This window comes from Danio rerio, chromosome 17 (assembly GCF_052040795.2).
Source record: "Danio rerio strain M-AB ecotype USA chromosome 17, GRCz13ab, whole genome shotgun sequence".
In the NCBI taxonomy this organism is placed as follows: Eukaryota; Metazoa; Chordata; class Actinopteri; order Cypriniformes; family Danionidae; genus Danio; species Danio rerio.
In genome coordinates this window covers 20,935,012-20,953,191 of record NC_141037.1, presented here as the reverse complement: position 1 = coordinate 20,953,191, position 18,180 = coordinate 20,935,012, and the positions used below count along the sequence as shown (strand labels likewise).

Here is an 18,180-nt window from a genome sequence, read left to right as displayed (position 1 = left end):
AAAACCTGGTGGATGGAGTCATTGCCCTCTAGTGGTAAAAAACGCAATGGCAGTCTGCTTAAGCATTGAAGTTTACAGAAAGACTAAATCTGAGCAACATATGTTTAAATTCAATTGACATTTGTATATTGTTTTTCATAAAAAATAGTAATAAAATTCATTCGTTCATTTATTTTCAGCCTAGTCCCTTTATCAATCAGGGGTCACCACAGCGGAATGAACCGCCAACTTATCCAGCACATGTCTTACCCAGTGAATGCCCTTCCAACTGCAACCGAACACTGGGAAACACCTATGCACTCTCATTCACACATACACAATGGTCAATTTAGCTTATTCAGTTCACCTATAGCGAAAGTCTTTGGACTGTAGGGAAACCGGACCACCAGGAGGAAACCCACGCGAACACGTGGAGAACATGCTATATCCACACAGAAATGCCAACTGACCCAGCCAAGGCTTAAACCAGCAACCTTCTTGCTGTAAGGCGATCGTGCTTCCCACTGCGCCATCGTGACACATAATTATAAAAAGTTAAAGTAAATTGTTATGCAGTAGGCTAAATAAAATAAATCATTCTGTAAATATACCAAATATTATTTAAAATACCTTGAAACAAACAAACTAACAAACCGTAAAATAAATACAAGATTGTCAATTATTTGTTCAGATTTCTTTGTTTTTATTTTTATTATAATTGTAAAAATATGTTTGGTTATTTCATATGACTAATGTAAAACCTCACCTAAATGTTGAAAGCTTAGGGTGAAGGGGGAAATGCTATTGTATCAATATGCTAACAAATTAGGATATTGCGAACATGTTTCTACCATATTTTAACATGTTGCTAGCACATTATTATTACATAAGTCTTGTCCTTAGCATGTTCCCTGTTTGTTTAACACATAGCTGTCATTATTTATCACACTGCTAGCATGAATTTGCTGATTTCTGACATTTGGTGATTTAATACTACAGCAGCGTAAATTCGCATCCTGCTATCATGTTTACCACAATGCTAGCATGTTGCTAACATGTTTATCATGGTCACTAGTCAATTTCGATAAATATGGTGTTCACATTTAACACAATGCTAGCATGAATTAACGTTGCTGGAATGTTAATGTGTTTTAGCACGTTGAGATGTTTTACCATGTTACTAACAACTTTAAGTCTCAAAGACTAATTACTATTGCTAGTGATAGACAATTTGCCACAGATGGACAGATGAAAGTTTTGCACTTGGTGGATTTACAGTTGGTTAAATACTAAAAATCACCACTTAAATTGTTGTTGTGAAAGTTTTACACCCTCAATAATTCATGTTGTTATTTTTTTTTTTGTTCATTTGACTGTCCAGTTTACATAAACCATCAATCTAATTAGCTAACCTAATCTAACCTAAATAGCTAACCTTAGCTGAGATCTCAACAAACAGCCCATGCTACTGTAGAATCTGATGTCTATTTTACAAATATTGTGAAAAGTATGAAAAATCGGATTCATATCACTCAAGCAATACACAGAAATTGGAGTGCCCTTATATGGAAAGCTGGATGTCATCTGGTGCTGAGGTTTGGTACTGCGCCCACACAAAACCTCAATAAAAGCTATTTTTTGAGATATCAACTTCAAATTTGGAATGCAATTTTTTCAAATATTTTGCTTAGATTTGCTGTCAATTTTAATGTAAACACTCATTCATGCATTTTTTTTTTTTTGTCGCCACAATGAAATGAATCACCATGAAGTAAAACTTGTTTTGTAAAATACATATATTAAATACGATAAAACATTAAATATACATTTATTGTTTAACTTTTGGTGGCTGAGTGGTTAGCATTGTCGCCTCACAGCAAGAAGGTCGCTGGCTCGAGTCCTGGTTGGGCCACCTGGCATTTCTGTGTGCATGTTTTCCTCGTGTATGCATGAATTTTCTCCAGGTGCTCCAGTCTGAGGTACCGGTTTCCCCACAGTCCAAAGACATGCGGTATGGGTGAATTGAATAAACTAAACTGGCCATAGTGTATTTGTGTTTAGGTGTTTCACATTACTGGGTTGCAGCTGGTAGGGCATCTTCTACGTAATACATATGCTGGAGTAGTAGTGGTTTATTTCGCTGTGGTGACCCCTGATAAATCAGGGACTAAAATGAAGGAAAAAAAACAAATGAATGTGTCACTTTTAAAAAAAAAATGTAATGTACATAACTTTTTTTGTTTTAATTGAATTGAATTTTTAATTTTTATTTTTTTACTTTTTGTTGAACATGTCAATCTCACATTTATGCTTAAAAATGTGTTTGATAGTTAAAGAGGTTAAAAAAGACTAATCATACAGGTTTAGACTTAAGTTTGGTGGTCATAGCTGAAAACATTTACGAGGAGATATTTAGAAACTTGCTCATCTTTCTTCATGTCACAGAATTCAAAAAACATATTTAGATTTTTATTGATGTGTCGATAGGATGAGCACATGATGCCGTCTGAACACAAACCTGTTTTCCTTTGCGAGTCCATTGGCGCTAATCTGTCAGAGTAAATGCTCTGCTGCTGCTTGACAGCTCTAACTACAGTAGTCATTAACAACTGTGCAGTGAAGGACAAATCAGCGCATGACTTTCAGATAAAGGACCGACTTTAATACATTTTCAAGTAAAAGTGTTTACACATGGTATAAAAAAATAAACGGAGGGAGCCAACGAAGAAGAAACAACGAGACAGATTGCAAGACCAGTCGCTTTCAGATATATCCCATGCGACTTCACATGTGCGATAAGCAAACGTGTGCTAGATCCTTTATAGTGCAATAAAATCAATGCAAAAAAGAGATGAAAGGTGAGTAGGAAGAGATCATCTCTGTCTAAAGCTTCTCGATTTTACACAATGTGCCTACGCTGTTATATTTAACTGTGATTTTTTTATGACTTTAAATTTTCTGGTTTTGACATCATTTGATCAGTCTACATTTGGAGACAGTCCTGACAGACAGAAGAGGAGAGGAGAAGATCGTTTTCCTCTTTTGAAAGACGTTGCTGCATTTCCCAGATAGTAGAAGTCCAAGTCTAACTGTCTTAAAGACTGAAACTAGCAAGTAGCAAGTAGAAACTGATTTAAAAACTCAGCCTCTCGGACATGCATGTGATTTGGTCCGTTGTCCAGGGAATCTGGGAGCTGGACCAATCAGACGACAGAGATGAAGATGACGGCGTCCTCATCCTCAGTGGATTGTTTGAGGCTCAGCAAGATTGGACGACAGCAGGTGGCCTCTTGGATATCAGAGATTTCCCCTAAAAACAAAAACAAGGAGACAACCAATGACTTTATACACCAATATGCAAATATATTTTAAATATGCTAAACACAAATCGACAAATCTGTAACTGATGGGAGGACTATTTAACACAGAACACACATCATTCAACTTGAATTTTCAAGATGCATCAAAACTTTGATTGCTCAAATGACAAATTCCAGTTAGTCATAAACAGTAATGTTTCTCTGCTTGACTGTTCAGTGTACATGAACTAAAGCATGTCAGTTACAGTATGTGGACTCCCAGGTTGACAGTATTTATTTCTCAGCTTTAATCCATGCTTTTTTGCTTTGTTGCTTTTATTCATTCATTAATTTTCTTTTCGGCTTAGTGCCTTTATTAATCCGGGGTCGCCACAGCAGAATAAACTGCTGAGTTATCCAGCACGTTTTTACGCAGCGGATGCCCTTCCAGCAGCAACTCATCTCTGGCAATGTTGCTTTTTATATTTAAACAATTTTTTTAACTTTCAAATCTATCTGTAACCACATATGTTAAAGTGGATCAAACGTACCAGCATGAATATATCTTTCTTTACTACTAGTTAGTACACTACAATCACCAGCCACTTTATTAGGTACACCTGTCTAACTACTCATTAATGCAAAATTTTAATCAGCCAACCACAAGGCAGCAACTCAATGCATTTAGGTGAGTTGACATGGTCAAGACGATCTGCTGCATTTCAAAAAGAGCATCAGAATGGGAAAGAAAGTTAATTTAGGTGACTTTAAATGTGCGGTAGTTGTTGGTGCCAGACAGGCTGGTCTGAGTATTTCAGAAACTGCTGATTTACTAGGGTTTTCATGCACAACCATCTCTAGGCTTTACAGAGAATGGTCTGAAAGAGAAAAAAACATCCAGTGAGCGGCAGTTCGGTACACGCAAATGCCTTGTTGATGCCACATTTTAGAGGAGAATGGCCAGAATGGTTCAAGCTGATAGAAAGGCAACAGTAACTCAAATAACCGTTACCACCGAGTTATGCAGAAGAGCCTCTCTGAATACACAACACGTCCAACCTTGAGGCAGTTGGACTACAGCAGCAGAAGAACACACCTGGTGCTACTCCTGTCAGCTAACAACAGGAAACAGAGGCTAGAATTCGCACAGGTTCAGCCAAAATTGGACAATAGAAGATTGGAAAAGGTTGCCTGGTCTGATGAGTCTCGATTTCTGCTGCAACATTCAGATGGTAGGGTCAGAATTTGGCGTCAACAACATGAAAGCATTAATCCATCCTGCCTTTTATCAATGGTTCAGGCTGGTGGTGGTGCTGTAATGCTGTGGGGGATATTTTCTTGACACACTTTGAGCCCATTAGTACCAATTGAGCATTGTGTCAACAACATAGCCTACCTGAGTATTGTTGCTGACCCTGTCCATACCTTTATGACCACAGTGTACCCATCTTCTGATGACTACCAGCAGGGTAACACACCGTGTCATAAAGTGCAAATCATTTCAGACTGGTTTCTTGAACATGACAATGAGTTCACTGAACTCAAATGTCTTCAACAGTCACCAGCTCTCAATCCCATAGAGCACCTTTGGGATGTAGTGGAACTGGACATTCGCATTAGGGATGTGCAGTCGACAAATCTGCAGCAACTACATGATTTTCTCATGTCAATAAGGACCAAAATCTCTGAATAATATTTCCAGTACCTAGTTTAATCTACGCCACCAAAGATTAAGGCAGTTCTAAAGACAAAGGGGGATTCAACCTGGTACTAGTAATGTGTACCTAATAAAGTGGCCCAAGAGTGTATATTAGCATGAACAAACAGATGGTTTGTTGACAGATACAGAACAAATTACTAAAATGTATAAAGCATAACGTAAAATTACTGTTAATGTCTAAATCTTATGAGTTGGCTAAAAAAGAACTCTAAATAGCAGTATTTTGCTAAATATTATTATTAATAATAAAAATAATAATATTGAAGTTTTTTTCCTCGCCACTATCACCACTGGCTTGCTCGGATTGGGATTTGTGGAGATGCGCTTCGGTGGATTTGCTTTTCAGTGTTTGAACTTTCAGCAGTGAAATTTAATCCACACGGAACTGAACTAAACTGAACTTCAACTCTGAAATCTGGACTTGACTAGAACTATGTTAAGCTGCTTTGAGACAAACTATATTGTGAAAAGCGCTATATAAATAAACATGAATTAAATTGAATTATAATAAGTTTCATACTTTGATATTTTATTTTTATTCCCTCTCTAAGTGCATCCTGGTGTTTTAGATTTGCCTCAGAAGTTTAATTTCAGTTCATCATAATTTTAGAGATACTCTAAGGCACATTCTACTGTATATTTGTTTGTCCATAACTTTAATATTTTAATATTGATTACATTTTTTACAACTTAAAATATCTGCTGCTAATTTGAATATACTTAGAATATACAGCCTCTTGTATTTGTAAAGCAGACTTTTAGCATCTTTAGTGAAATATGTACCTTCAAAAGTCATTACAATTTACTCTCTAGTGCCAAAAACAATATTTCTTCGTACTATCAATGTTTAAAACAATTTTGCTGCTTAATATCTTTAATGAAAACTGATTTTTTTTTTTCAGCAACAACTTCATTTTTTCAACAGTCATATGAATCACTTTTCTGACTCATATGACTCAAAACAGTAGCTTTGGCATTCTGCCAAACATCTTCATTTGTCTTGCCTGAAAAAAATATATATTTTAATTTCTGGGTAATCCATTACTCCAATAGAAAAATCAGACGTAAACCAGACAGACACAAAAGAACAGGGGCCTCATGTACAAAAGACTTGCGTTGAATCAATACTAAAACATTGCGTACGCACAAAGCTGTAAATGCCTCCCTGCCTCCTCCCCCGTATGAATATGCTAATGACTTTACTTTGGCAAAACCAAAAGAAGAAGCAATGACAGAAGCAAGCAACAAGAGAAACTTTGAACAGAATGTGAATTGGAGGTGCTCCTATCGGAGATAGACTGCAGAAAACGGTGTTATTTAAAAGTTTGTCCTCCGGTATTAATAACAAAAAGTGGGAGAGTTTAGCTGATGCTGTTAACGCAGTGGGGTCTCGTTGGACACCTTGTTTAAATGAGCGATTTAAGTGATAGTTGAGCAACTATCAGCAGTGTGAGTGGCGTAGCTCTTAAAGCGCATGGCAACATGTTTTGACTATCATTCCTAAACCCAGTTCGAATCCAGCATCTGATCAACTTATTTTTCTTTTTCCCCCATTACATATCAGATTTTGCCTACTCTTCATCACGAGGAAGACAAGTAGGAATCATTAAAAAGTGTGTGTAGCATCACATATTATTTGCACATTTATTGAATATAAATGTTTCAAATTCATGTATGCAAATTCATCTTCAGATGGCGCCTTTATAGCAATGTGCGTGCAGTCGATCGCTCCGATCACATTGGGAAAACCGGCGATTGCTGCAAGTTGCGCTTTAATGTCTGGTCAACTGCATGGTGTGGAAACCTTATATACCTGCTAGACATGCGGATTATCCCGTCTCATACAGCTGCGATTGCACGGCTCCAAGATACTTTGAAGTGTGCAATTTAACACAATTGCCTCTAGGAGTCGCCAATGGTAATAAAACAAACACACACAGGAAATGCACGTACACCAGACATGAAGTTGGCGTGGACCAACGCACATTCCTATGTTCATTTCATTGTTAGTAAATCCAAAGGTGAGCGTAAAACCTGGCATACGCAAAGTTTTTGTGTGTACGCAGCGTTGATACATGAGGCCCCAGGAGCATCACATACAGGCTGAGGAGGAGCAGGGTTACCTGGAAGCAATGCCTTCTTTCAAAACAAGTTCTTACTTTTCTGTGGACAAGATAGAGAAGAGTGAACAGGTACACATTTTGGCAGCTGTTGCAACAGGAGACCAAAATGCAAAGTCATGCAATGACAAACAGCTCATCTGTAGATGACACAGATAATGACAAGAGAAGAGCTTTGCTTAAACCTGTTAGACAACACGATTTAAGGTGACATCACAAGGTTTGGGGGCAGGATAAATCACCAGACAAGAGTCATCTGATCAGAGCTGCTGTCTGATTGGTCATGTCACTGAGAGGGCGGGGCCACTACCACTTACCACATTACGAGTGAACTTTTCAAAAGAGGTTCTGCGATCCTGTATGCTTCCCGACTCCATTCAACAAGATAAAGAGTGAAAAACTGCAGCATGCTGTGTCTGAACATTCATTAGAAATAATAACCTCTGCTGTTCATTTAGTGTTGCCTGTGTGTTTGTGTGCATTTATATATATATATATATATATATATATATATATATATATATATATATTATTTTATTTTTTTTATTTTAATATTTTTTATGTAAGTGTGTCATTTACTGAAATCACCAAGAACCACAGTTTTAGCTAATATCTTTTTTAATGCATCAGTGTAGAAAAAGTCACCAGTTGGATACTGGATGGACTGAGCAAATTTTCATAATTTGTTAAACTATAGTCTTAACTATTAGGTATTTTCCTATACCATCTCGTTAGTAGCTGCTGTAAAATTCATAAAATAATATTTATCAAAATAAACTCATTTAAAGTACACTGTTAAATATTTCTGAAACAGAACTTATCTATGGCTCATGGATGTATCTATTTATGCTTTTAAATTGCATTATGGAACCTTGATCTTTGCTCTTGTCCTTTTGAAAATGTTACTCTGCACTTGTAAAAAGTGACTTTTTGATTTGGTGCTGTAAATTGTGGTATAAAACCCAAAACAATGAGCTGCCAGCATCACATTTTACAGATTGTCTATATTTGAGAGATAACTTCACATGCAATACTGCTCAAACCTTTGGGGTTGGGTAGAATTGTTTAAAATATAAATAAACCTTTAAACAAGCAAGTGTTCATTAAATGCATCGAAAGTGACAGTAAAACAAAAGGTTGGTATACATAATAATAAGCTTTGATTTTCAACGTTTATAGGACACAAGTCAAGAAAATAATAAATTAAATGTATTTAAACAGAGAGCAATGTTTGATTATGTTTGACACTATTACTATATTTGTTTTCGTGATCAAATAATTAAGCTTAGTTCAACATATAAGACTTACTTAAAAAAAAAAAATCACATACCCCAAAGCTTTGAATAGTAGTGTAAATTAACTAGTCAGAATTTGTTTGATTTTATGACTGTTAGTCAAATACCTTTTTCTTGGCCTGCAAAAGCTCCTGATAGGCACTGGATCGAATAAACCGGCTGTAAGAGTCACTCTTCATCAGCTTATAGATGTGTTCCTGAGAGACACACAATTACAAACAGTCAAATATTATATGAAATATGTAGCTACTCAATAACACACATTCCTCACCTGTGCATCCTCAAAAGCATATCTCCCAGGGTCTTTGACATTCTGTGTGGTTTTGTCATAGCTCTTGGAGTCCACATTAATGGCACTGGGGGCTCCAGCTGCCAAAAACTCTTCCCAGATCTCCTGCACCCGCGTTGGCACCTCACGGATCGGCCTTCTCTTTAACTCTTGCACTGCCAACCAGAATCTGAACAGTAAAAGAGAATTCATTTGCAGAACACAAAACCATTACACAGAGCAGAAGCGGTTGCGCAGTATTTCTCCACACCTGCCAGCAGGGGGCATGAAGGGGAAGTGTGCTGGAGGATTACCTGAGGTTTTCTGAGCTGAATTCAGACTCTAGGAACTTGAGAAACTGCTCTCTCCCCACCGGATCTTTCAACACCTCATCAATCCCAAAACCCCAGCGTCTAACTCGAGTCTGACCAGGTTCCTTACTACACCCACAAACACACACACACAAAATAAATTATACAACAATAATTAAGACAATAAGAGTATTTGTGTGCATTTGTGTGTAAAGGTTTTCTTCCGGGTGCTCCAGTTTCCACTACAGGTGCAAAGACATGTGCTATAGGTGAACTGGGTAAGCTAAATTGTCCATAGTGTATGTGTGTGAATGAGTGTGTATAAATGTTTCCCAGTGATGGGTTGCAGCTGGAAGGGCATCCATGGCATAAAAAATATGCTGTATAAGTTGGGGGTTCATTTCACTGTGGCGACCCCAGGTTAATAAAGGGACTAAGCCGAAAAGAGAATAAATAAAGAGGTTTCTTATAGGGGTAGGGTAAGGCAATGTAACAAGTAGTTTACAGTATAAAATACATAATGCCAATGAAGAGTCCTCATAAACCACCATATACATGTTTGTCTGTGTGTGTTTGAAACAAACCTGGCCTCCATTTCCCAAAGTGTTGTATCATCTGACATCCAGGGGTTGGAGGGATCAGGAGTGGACAAGAAAGGGTCATAGTCTGAATACTGCTCTGCATAGCTCAGCAAACTACAACACAATCATAAAAACAAACGGATTAAAGAGAGGGAGAAGAAAAAATGGTATCTATTATTAACGTCTCAGAAATAAGACACAAGGGTTACATGAACTTAATGCTAAAATCACATCAAATACATGTAGAAAGAATCCACTTATAAAGTTTCCCCACATAAAAAGTTAGCAAAACCACAAATTTCATGTGTGCTACATTTGTTCCATGTGTGTTTCACAAATGATTTTACCACAACTGCACATGACGCGAAGCACTCGCATAGCTTTTCTGTAAGGGAACATAGTGTACTAAAACACATAAAAATGTTCATGTACCTGCTAATTAATTTAACTTTATGGTTTACATTTTTCTATCTGACAGATCGCGCGATTATGACTTTCTTTAAAACCTGTTTTAACACATTTTAATCAGTTTTTAATCATCTTTAATTCTTGTCATCATTTGAATTTTCTTGTTTCTATTATTCTTGTTTATGTAAAGCATTTTGAATTACCATTGTGTATGAATAAATAAACTTGTCTTTCCTTGCCTTATACTAAAAAATAAGATTAAGAGATAAGAGTACTGTTGTTTAACATTTATTGTGTTAATACAATGTTTATAAGTTTTTATTATTATTATTATTATTATTATTATTATTATTATTATTATTATTATTATTATTATTATATTATTCATTCATTCATTCATTTTATTTTTTGGCTTAGTCCCTTTATTAATCAGGGGTGGCTATAGCGCAATGAACCGCCAACTTATCCGGCAAATGTTTTACGCAGCAGGTGCCCCTCCAGCCGCAACACAACACTGAGAAAGACCCACACACTGTTGCATTCAAACACACTACAGCCAACTTAGCCTATCCAATTCACCTATACCACATGTCTTTTGACTGGGGGGGAAACCAGAGCACCTGGAATAAACCCACGTGAACACGGGGAGAACATGCAAACTCCACACAGAAATGCCAACTGACCCCCCTGGGGCTGGAGCCAGTGACCTTCTTGCTGTAAGGCAATTGTTCTACCCACTGCGACACCGTGATGCCCTACTATTATTTTTATTTTTTATTATTAGGTATTATTGATTTAAAATAATGCAATACTAAAAGCAAGCTACTGTACTTTTATATTGATTTGCACTTTTTGTGTTGATTTGTTACTTTTGATTTGCATTATTGTTCATCCCCTCTCTGAATGTTTTATGCTCATCAATGATTTTTGCTCATATTCATATCAATGAGTTATACTGATCATATGACTGTACACGATGCAATATTATAATAATTTTACACCATATTTATAACCCTTACCCCAGGTTAGTAATGAACATAAACAATTTTGTTGTAACTGGAATTATTAGTGCGGTTCATTCCGCTGTGGCGACCCCAGAATAATAAAGGAACTAAACCAAAAAGAAAATGGATGAATGAAATTATTAGTAAGTTAACTTCATTGTATATTTGTTGTAACATCTAATGATGTTACAGCTTGATGTTGTCTGGCAGTAACCATTATGACGTCTATCAAACATTGGATTTTGGTTGCCATACTTGATGAACAAATCTCAGTATTTGACGTCAATATGATGTTGGTTTAAAATATTTTGGTCACTTACCAACACAACCTAAAATTAACCAAATATCAATGCAATTTTATGTCATTAATGGACGTCAAAATAGCACTGGCATTAAGTGCGGCAACCTGAATCTAACCAAACATGTTGTGTGTCTGCTGGGCTTGTTGTAATTGAAATGGGCATTACTATATCTGAATATTTTAGTTCCGGTAGCTTGTACACAGTAATATAGACAGTTATTATGGCATCACTTTTACAGTATCAATTTGATCCCTAGTTCAAACTCAGTTTTTTGTGTATGAAAAGTGAATTTGTTTTTACTGCAAAGAAAATATATTTTTGACATACAGTATCAACACCCTGAAATCCTGCACTTTGATAATCTTTAAAACTTTGCAGACTCTTTATATTGACAAACAGCTACATTACACAATGTGAGAAAGGTAATATCCGAACATTATGAACATCATTTAGGGGCACTTTAAGTAATCTGATTATGTATACATAATGCATGTTACTTCCAAGTTGTTACTTCCAACACTGATGGACATTTTTTATTTTGATCTATAATTGATTGCTACAAGTCGGTTTCTTTTCACGTGGCATTAAAAAAACTTTGTTTCGAGATGTTGTGGCATCCTAAGTGAGTCATTGATCTCACAGATGAAGTAAATTTGAGGACGAGAAACAGAAACATGTTTGTCAGCATGAACAATATCTACACAGACCATTAAAGAGATCGATAAGAAAATGTTTAAGCACTGTAGAATAATGAAGACCTGTGGATCGATAACAGCACAGGCTCTCTCTCTCTCTCTCTCTCTCTCTGACTTACCTCTCTGCAACTTTGGACATTTTCAATCGATGGCGGTCTAACTGTGCTTGCCAAAACTTGATCTGGAAAGACAATAATGCTAATAGTCAGGGTGAGTTTATGTAGGTGTGTGTGTGTGAAAACTCATGCTAAATACAGCCACTATTTTTCATGCAGCTGCTGAGAAAGAAGAATAAAAACAGCTTAAAACAGTCAAAAGGTGGTCAGTTGGTCTCCCAGTTTGGCTAAGATATTTGAGCTTAGTTATTTATGAAGATAGTTTTGGGAACTTTGTGGATAGAAAACAGATATTGTGGCAATGAATGGAGAACTAATTCATATCGTTCACTGGGCTTGGATGAAATTGAGTAAACCTCAGTCACCTGGCCTATTGAAGTGCACTAGTGACTGATGCAAGAGTCAACTAACTAATAAATAAAAATGCTGGTTTGAGTGCTGGTTTTAATCCTGCTCAAACTCTGTATAGTTACATAGGTGGAACCATTCCAGACTTGGTATGATTTACGTTAATGCCATGACCATGATTGAAAGTGAGGTCAAGGGGAAGGGTGAAGAGTGCAAATAAACCTTGCTTCTATGGCACTATTCATTTTCATAGAAACCACCAAAATAATCTTTCACACAAACTTTTGAAAGCGACATTACAGTGTTGTGGTGGAAATGACACTGATACTGTGTGACAGTTATAAAAAAAACATTGATAATAGTCTCACATTAATAACTATAAAATATTTAAATTATTTCACTAGTGCTAAATTAAGATACATTATTAGATACCAGATAAATAATATTTTAAAATGTTATTTTCATTGTTGAAGTTTAAAACTCTGGGTGTGCGACAAGGTAAAAACAGTGATTTTGACACATAAAAGAGGGTTGAATAATTAAAAAAATATATAATAGAAAGCTAGTAAACTTTTTAAAAGTAGGGTTTTTTTTTTGTTAGTTTGACAAAGAAAGAGGAATTTGAATAAAATTATATATATATTTTTGGATATATAATCAAAAGACATAAAAGAGCCAGTAGTTAAAGAATTACCCATATAGTAGTTTCAAGTATTACAAAGAAATCATTGTCATAGTACCATAAGCACGACATCATGAACACTTAATTATTTTTAGCAAAATAGAATCACATCAAGTTCAGTCAGGGAATTCTAGATGACATGGACTTATTTTATATATGTAGACTGAAAGAAACCACATCATTATATGGCATGTTTATTGGCTGCTGCTACTTCTGCAGCCAGTGAGATTGCTTGCTCAACATTTTGTTTGATTCAGTTTCACTGTAGGCCAGTCCATTATCACAGTTCCTCTGTAACCCTTCCCCTGTAAGGAGATTTCTCAATCCCTATTAATGCAGTGTCTGCCTACATATCGACAGTAGGAAGTCTGTATTTGCTCTGCAGCAGATAGGTAGTCTGCCGAAACCAAATACATAAAAGGGCTTCTTTTTTACAAAATGTAATATACAGATGTTCTCAGAATGTGTCTTCTATTGTTCAGCTCAAAATCTTTAATAGGCTATTTATTATTCTAAGCTGTAAATCCCCTTTTGGCTTTTTTATGCCTAAAAACACACAGAACCAATCAGACGTTACCTGTTCCTGAAGCTCTTCCTCGGTTGGCTGCTTGGCCTCAGGGGCTGGTGTGTGGGTGGGGCTATGGCTGCGAATGTCGTTCTGAAGGCCGTACACAGACTGTGAAAATTTAAATAAATTACAAACACATTTACATAAATTTACATACAGTAGATTTCTGAGTGATTGCATCTGTGATGAAGGATTTCACATGGACAGTCGTTTGATTGTTGCGGTGAGCAGTTCTTGACCAGTGAGGTGCATGATTTTATGAGGCTCCCTGATTGGTGGATTTATTCAGGACTGATTGGCTATTATTCTGATGGTTGATTGATTCATCCAACACGAAGGTTCAATGATGTAACAAGTGGAAAATCTCTTTTAGTGATTAGTCACATGATTCAGGACATTAAAAAGTGAAGTTGTTTATTTAATTTCTGAATTAATTTTCATCACCTTTCTCGTCTTGTGAGGATTCTTCATTCTGGATGACTTTTTTATGTCCACTTCTGTTGTGTTCACACAACCTGGCTGAAAAACACACACATAGCACACGCTGTCAAAATAAATGTTAGTTTTCAAGATGACCTATAGTTTATGGATTGGTAAGCAACCATGTTTCATCGACTGTAAACCACATGACGCGGTGCACCTCACCGACATACTCCCCCCTGTTTTGGGAAACTGAGCTGATATTTTAAAAGGCACTGAGCTGTCAATCACATGGTTTCCTGCTGGTTGGACTCTGTTTTATCTCACACAGGACTGTTTCTACACTCCTGTATAGAATGAACTTTAGTTTGCAGCCTGCAATGTATATTCGCAAGGGGGAGAAAACAGCCTCCAGACACTTTGAGTTCTATAATAATCCCCATCTGAACCCACACTAGCTAAATATGGACAAGAGCTGCAGCATCTCACTACTGCACATCAGCTCGAAAGATCAAGGCAAGTTAGCATGAAATTGCTAATGAGGAGGATCAGCTCAGTGTAATTGAGGGAGAAATTGCGGCTTCCTTCAAAACAAACAGCTCACGTATACGCAAGGCATGAAGCAGTACACATCAGGTGATTTGTACACACATGGACTGCTACAATAATAATTGTAATGTTTATATACATTTTAAATACTAATTAAGTAGCCTCTGTAATCAACAAGCATGCCAGTGTATTTGCTTGCATTTAGTTCTGATGACAATGAGTTTCAGTTGTCATGTGTGAAATTGCAATGTGAAACATATATTGATTTCCTTATACACTCATCGGCCACTTTATTAGGTACACCTGTCCAACTTTTTGTTAATGCAAATTTCTAATCAGCCAATCACATGGCAGCCACTCAATGCATTTAGGCATGTAGACATGGTCAAGACGATCTGCTGCGGTATAAACCGCAGTATTTTAGAAACTGCTGATCTACTGGGATTTTCACGCGCAACCATCTCTAGTGTTTACAGAGAATAGTACCAAAAAGAGAAAATCTCCAGTGAGCGGCAGTTCTGTGGGCAAAAATGCTTTTTTGATGCCAGAGGTCAATGGCCAGACTGGTTAGAGCTGATAAAAAGGCAAAAGTAATTCAAATAACCAGATGGGCTACAGCAGCAGTAGACCGCACAGGGTGCCACTCCTGTCAGCGAAGAACAGGAAACTGAGGCTCCAATTCGCACAGGCTCACCAAAGTTGGACAATGGAAGATTGGAAAAAGGTTGCCTGGTCTGATGAGTCTCGATTTCTGCTGCGGCATTCAGATGGTAGGGTCAGAATCTGGCGTTAACTACATAAAAGCATGCATCTATCCTGCCTTGTATCAACAGTTCAGGCTGGTGGTTGGTGGTGTAATGGTGTGGGGGTATTTTCTTGGCACATTTTGGGTCCATTTGTACCAATTGAGCATCATGTCAATGCCACAGCCTACCTGAGTATTGTTGCTGACCATGTCCATCCCTTAATGACCCCAGTGTACCTGTTTTCTGATGGCTACTTCCAGCAGGATATTGTGCCATGACATAAAGCGTGAATCACCTCAGTTTGGTTAATTCTATTGTTAATTCTAATTTCTAATATTTAACTTCTACTGTATTTATTGTAATTATATTACTTATAGGGATAATTCAAACTAGTATTTAGGGAAAAAAGCTTAATATCTATATGTGGAACTCTGAATCTGACTCTCATTTTGGAGTCTGCTATTGTCCACCGGAGGTCGTATTTTGCACACTTTGAGAGCCTTCCTAACTGAATTAATCAAAAATGCTGTAACCCGGGTAACCCGGGCTGCTAAAATATAATTATGCTAAACTAGCATTGGCCGCTTTAAATAACCAAAACAAAGACAGATGTTCCGGCACATAAAGGACATTTTCAAAGCAGAATATCTGACTTCAGTATTGTTTTTTAGATAAACAATAGTTCACTTAGCATGTTTCTTAAATATCTGCAAACATATTATGGTATTTTATGTTTTAGAAGAGTCAAAAACGTACATAAAGCACCTTTAATTGAATCCGATTTAATGTCAATCCAATTATGCACAAACTATGTGGGACTATTTGATTAACCAATCTCCCCAGGGGTCTTCTATAAGTTGTTTCATAAACCAATGCTACAAAACGCTGTCAGGTAACACAGAAAATATGGTAGATAATCAATTCAACAGAATTCTAGTTTTAATAATATACCAAAAGATCCCAAATTTGTATTTTGTAATAACCTGACTACATTAAGGTACATCAAACAAAAGTTTAAAAGGACGAGTTTCAAAGGTAGGATTATCTCCTTAGGGGACATCTGCACGTTTTCACTTTTACTTTGTAGAATATCGGCTAGGGAAATTAATGATGTAGGATTTTTGGAATATGGCTAAGCAGGGCTTCCGTAAGCCCAGAGGTGATTCCATCAGCTCAAGTGGGCCTTCAACTGTATTGTGTCATTCCTCTGTGAGGTAACAACTTCAAACACCACACAACAACAAAGAATAATTCAGAAGAAGAAAAGAGAATAGCTCCATTGTTCTCTCTCACACACACACACAAACACACATACTCACCACTGGTCTGTGCACATCCCAGAAGGCTCTTTCCTGACTGTCCAGTATTTTCCTCTCAATTTTGTCTCTTTTCTTATCAACTCTGTACAGGCAAAACACAAAGCCAAAGCAATTAAAACATTTAACTCGCAAAAGAAAAGGCAAAGCATGCAACGAAGCGTGTAACCGAGCTGAAAAGTCATAAAGCTGCCTAATGTTTTGGCTCACAGAATTGCCTTGAGTTTAAAGGAAAAATCTTGGAAAAACAGCAGAAGTCACTTATAAATTCAAGTTCTGTGAGATCCCAAAACAATTTTAAATGTGTGGTTTATGTCCACAAGACTTTTAAAATCCATTAGCACAGACGTCATAAGAACCGCTTGACAGATATTTCAAGAGATCCAGCTATTAATATTTGAATTCTTGCTGTGTAAAGTCTTAGTCTACAAAAGGGGTGGCAGGCTTTTACAAATGCACAAAATGAAAAACAGCCAGTAAGGGATGGGAAAGACCAGAAATAATCACAAACTAAACGATACATACTTTGCTTGAGCCTCTGCTTGCATAAATATAAACTCCCATTTCCTGGCGAAAGCCCGTTGTAGTCGTGCTAAACTCTCCTGGAAGAAGAAGAGGAAATAACATTTTAAATGACTAATGTTAAAAAAAGATGTTGTTTTATTGTGAAAACTTGTTCCTACCACAGAATAAAAAATGGTGATTGTGAAAAATGAGCATTTCTGACCTTTATTTTACAGAATTGTGAAAGTTTGTATGTAAAACTTTGAGATGAAATGTCAGAATTGAAAGATGAGCTGTGAGAAATAGTCAGGAATATTAATGAATGAAGAATACAATCTTATTTGAAATAGAATTACAAACGTAGATCAGACATTTTCAGACTTTGAGACAGAAAGAAATCTGGGTTTGCGATGCACAATTATAACCTTTTCTCTAATTGCAGGAAAAAAGTCATTATTACAATATAGAAATGATCAAATGCTTGTCTTCATCCAAAAGTTTCTGCCGAAAATTATAAACAAAATAGTATTGTGGCTTTTTTCCCTTACAATTTTGCCTTTTCCCCTCAAAGAGTTATGTCATACAATTTTTACTTGTAATTCTCAAAATTCTTTTCTCAGAATTCTGTACGTGGGAATTTAATCATAACTCAAAATTAAAGCAGCTATCATTGCATAATTTATCAATATGTGGACTTTTTTGCATTCTAGGAAACTATAGAGATGAAAAATGTAAAACAGGAAATACACTAGAACCATTGTTATTGTTTACATCCCTCAAAAATGGTGAATATCTCACAATTAAAAATAATTAAAAATTGTAATATTATTACCATTATTATTATTAATATTACTGTTGTTGCGTGAGTTTCTTCCAGGTACTCCGGTTTCCCAGACAAGTCCAAAGACGTGGTAGAGGTGAATTGGGTGGGCTAAGTTGTCCCTAGTGT

The 18,180-nt window shown here is 36.5% G+C and overlaps 1 protein-coding gene across 14 annotated transcripts in view; it reads right to left on the bottom strand.

The window, feature by feature from the left end:
* Positions 1-2,619: 2,619 nt before the first annotated feature.
* Positions 2,620-18,180, bottom strand: part of rgs7a (regulator of G protein signaling 7a) — a 99,907-nt gene continuing 84,346 nt past the window's right edge. For 7 of the 14 annotated variants that reach the window (XM_087288931.1, XM_087288933.1, XM_087288929.1 and 4 more), the window contains 11 exon segments: positions 17,253-17,329; positions 16,731-16,812; positions 14,141-14,215; positions 13,706-13,804; positions 12,102-12,163; positions 9,577-9,687; positions 8,996-9,121; positions 8,685-8,871; positions 8,521-8,610; positions 7,122-7,161; positions 2,620-3,289 (listed from right to left, as the gene is read on the bottom strand). In XM_087288931.1, coding sequence (XP_087145057.1) covers positions 7,141-7,161; positions 8,521-8,610; positions 8,685-8,871; positions 8,996-9,121; positions 9,577-9,687; positions 12,102-12,163; positions 13,706-13,804; positions 14,141-14,215; positions 16,731-16,812; positions 17,253-17,329 — 930 coding nt within the window. In that variant the 3' untranslated portion in view covers positions 2,620-3,289; positions 7,122-7,140. 14 annotated transcript variants of the gene reach the window in all.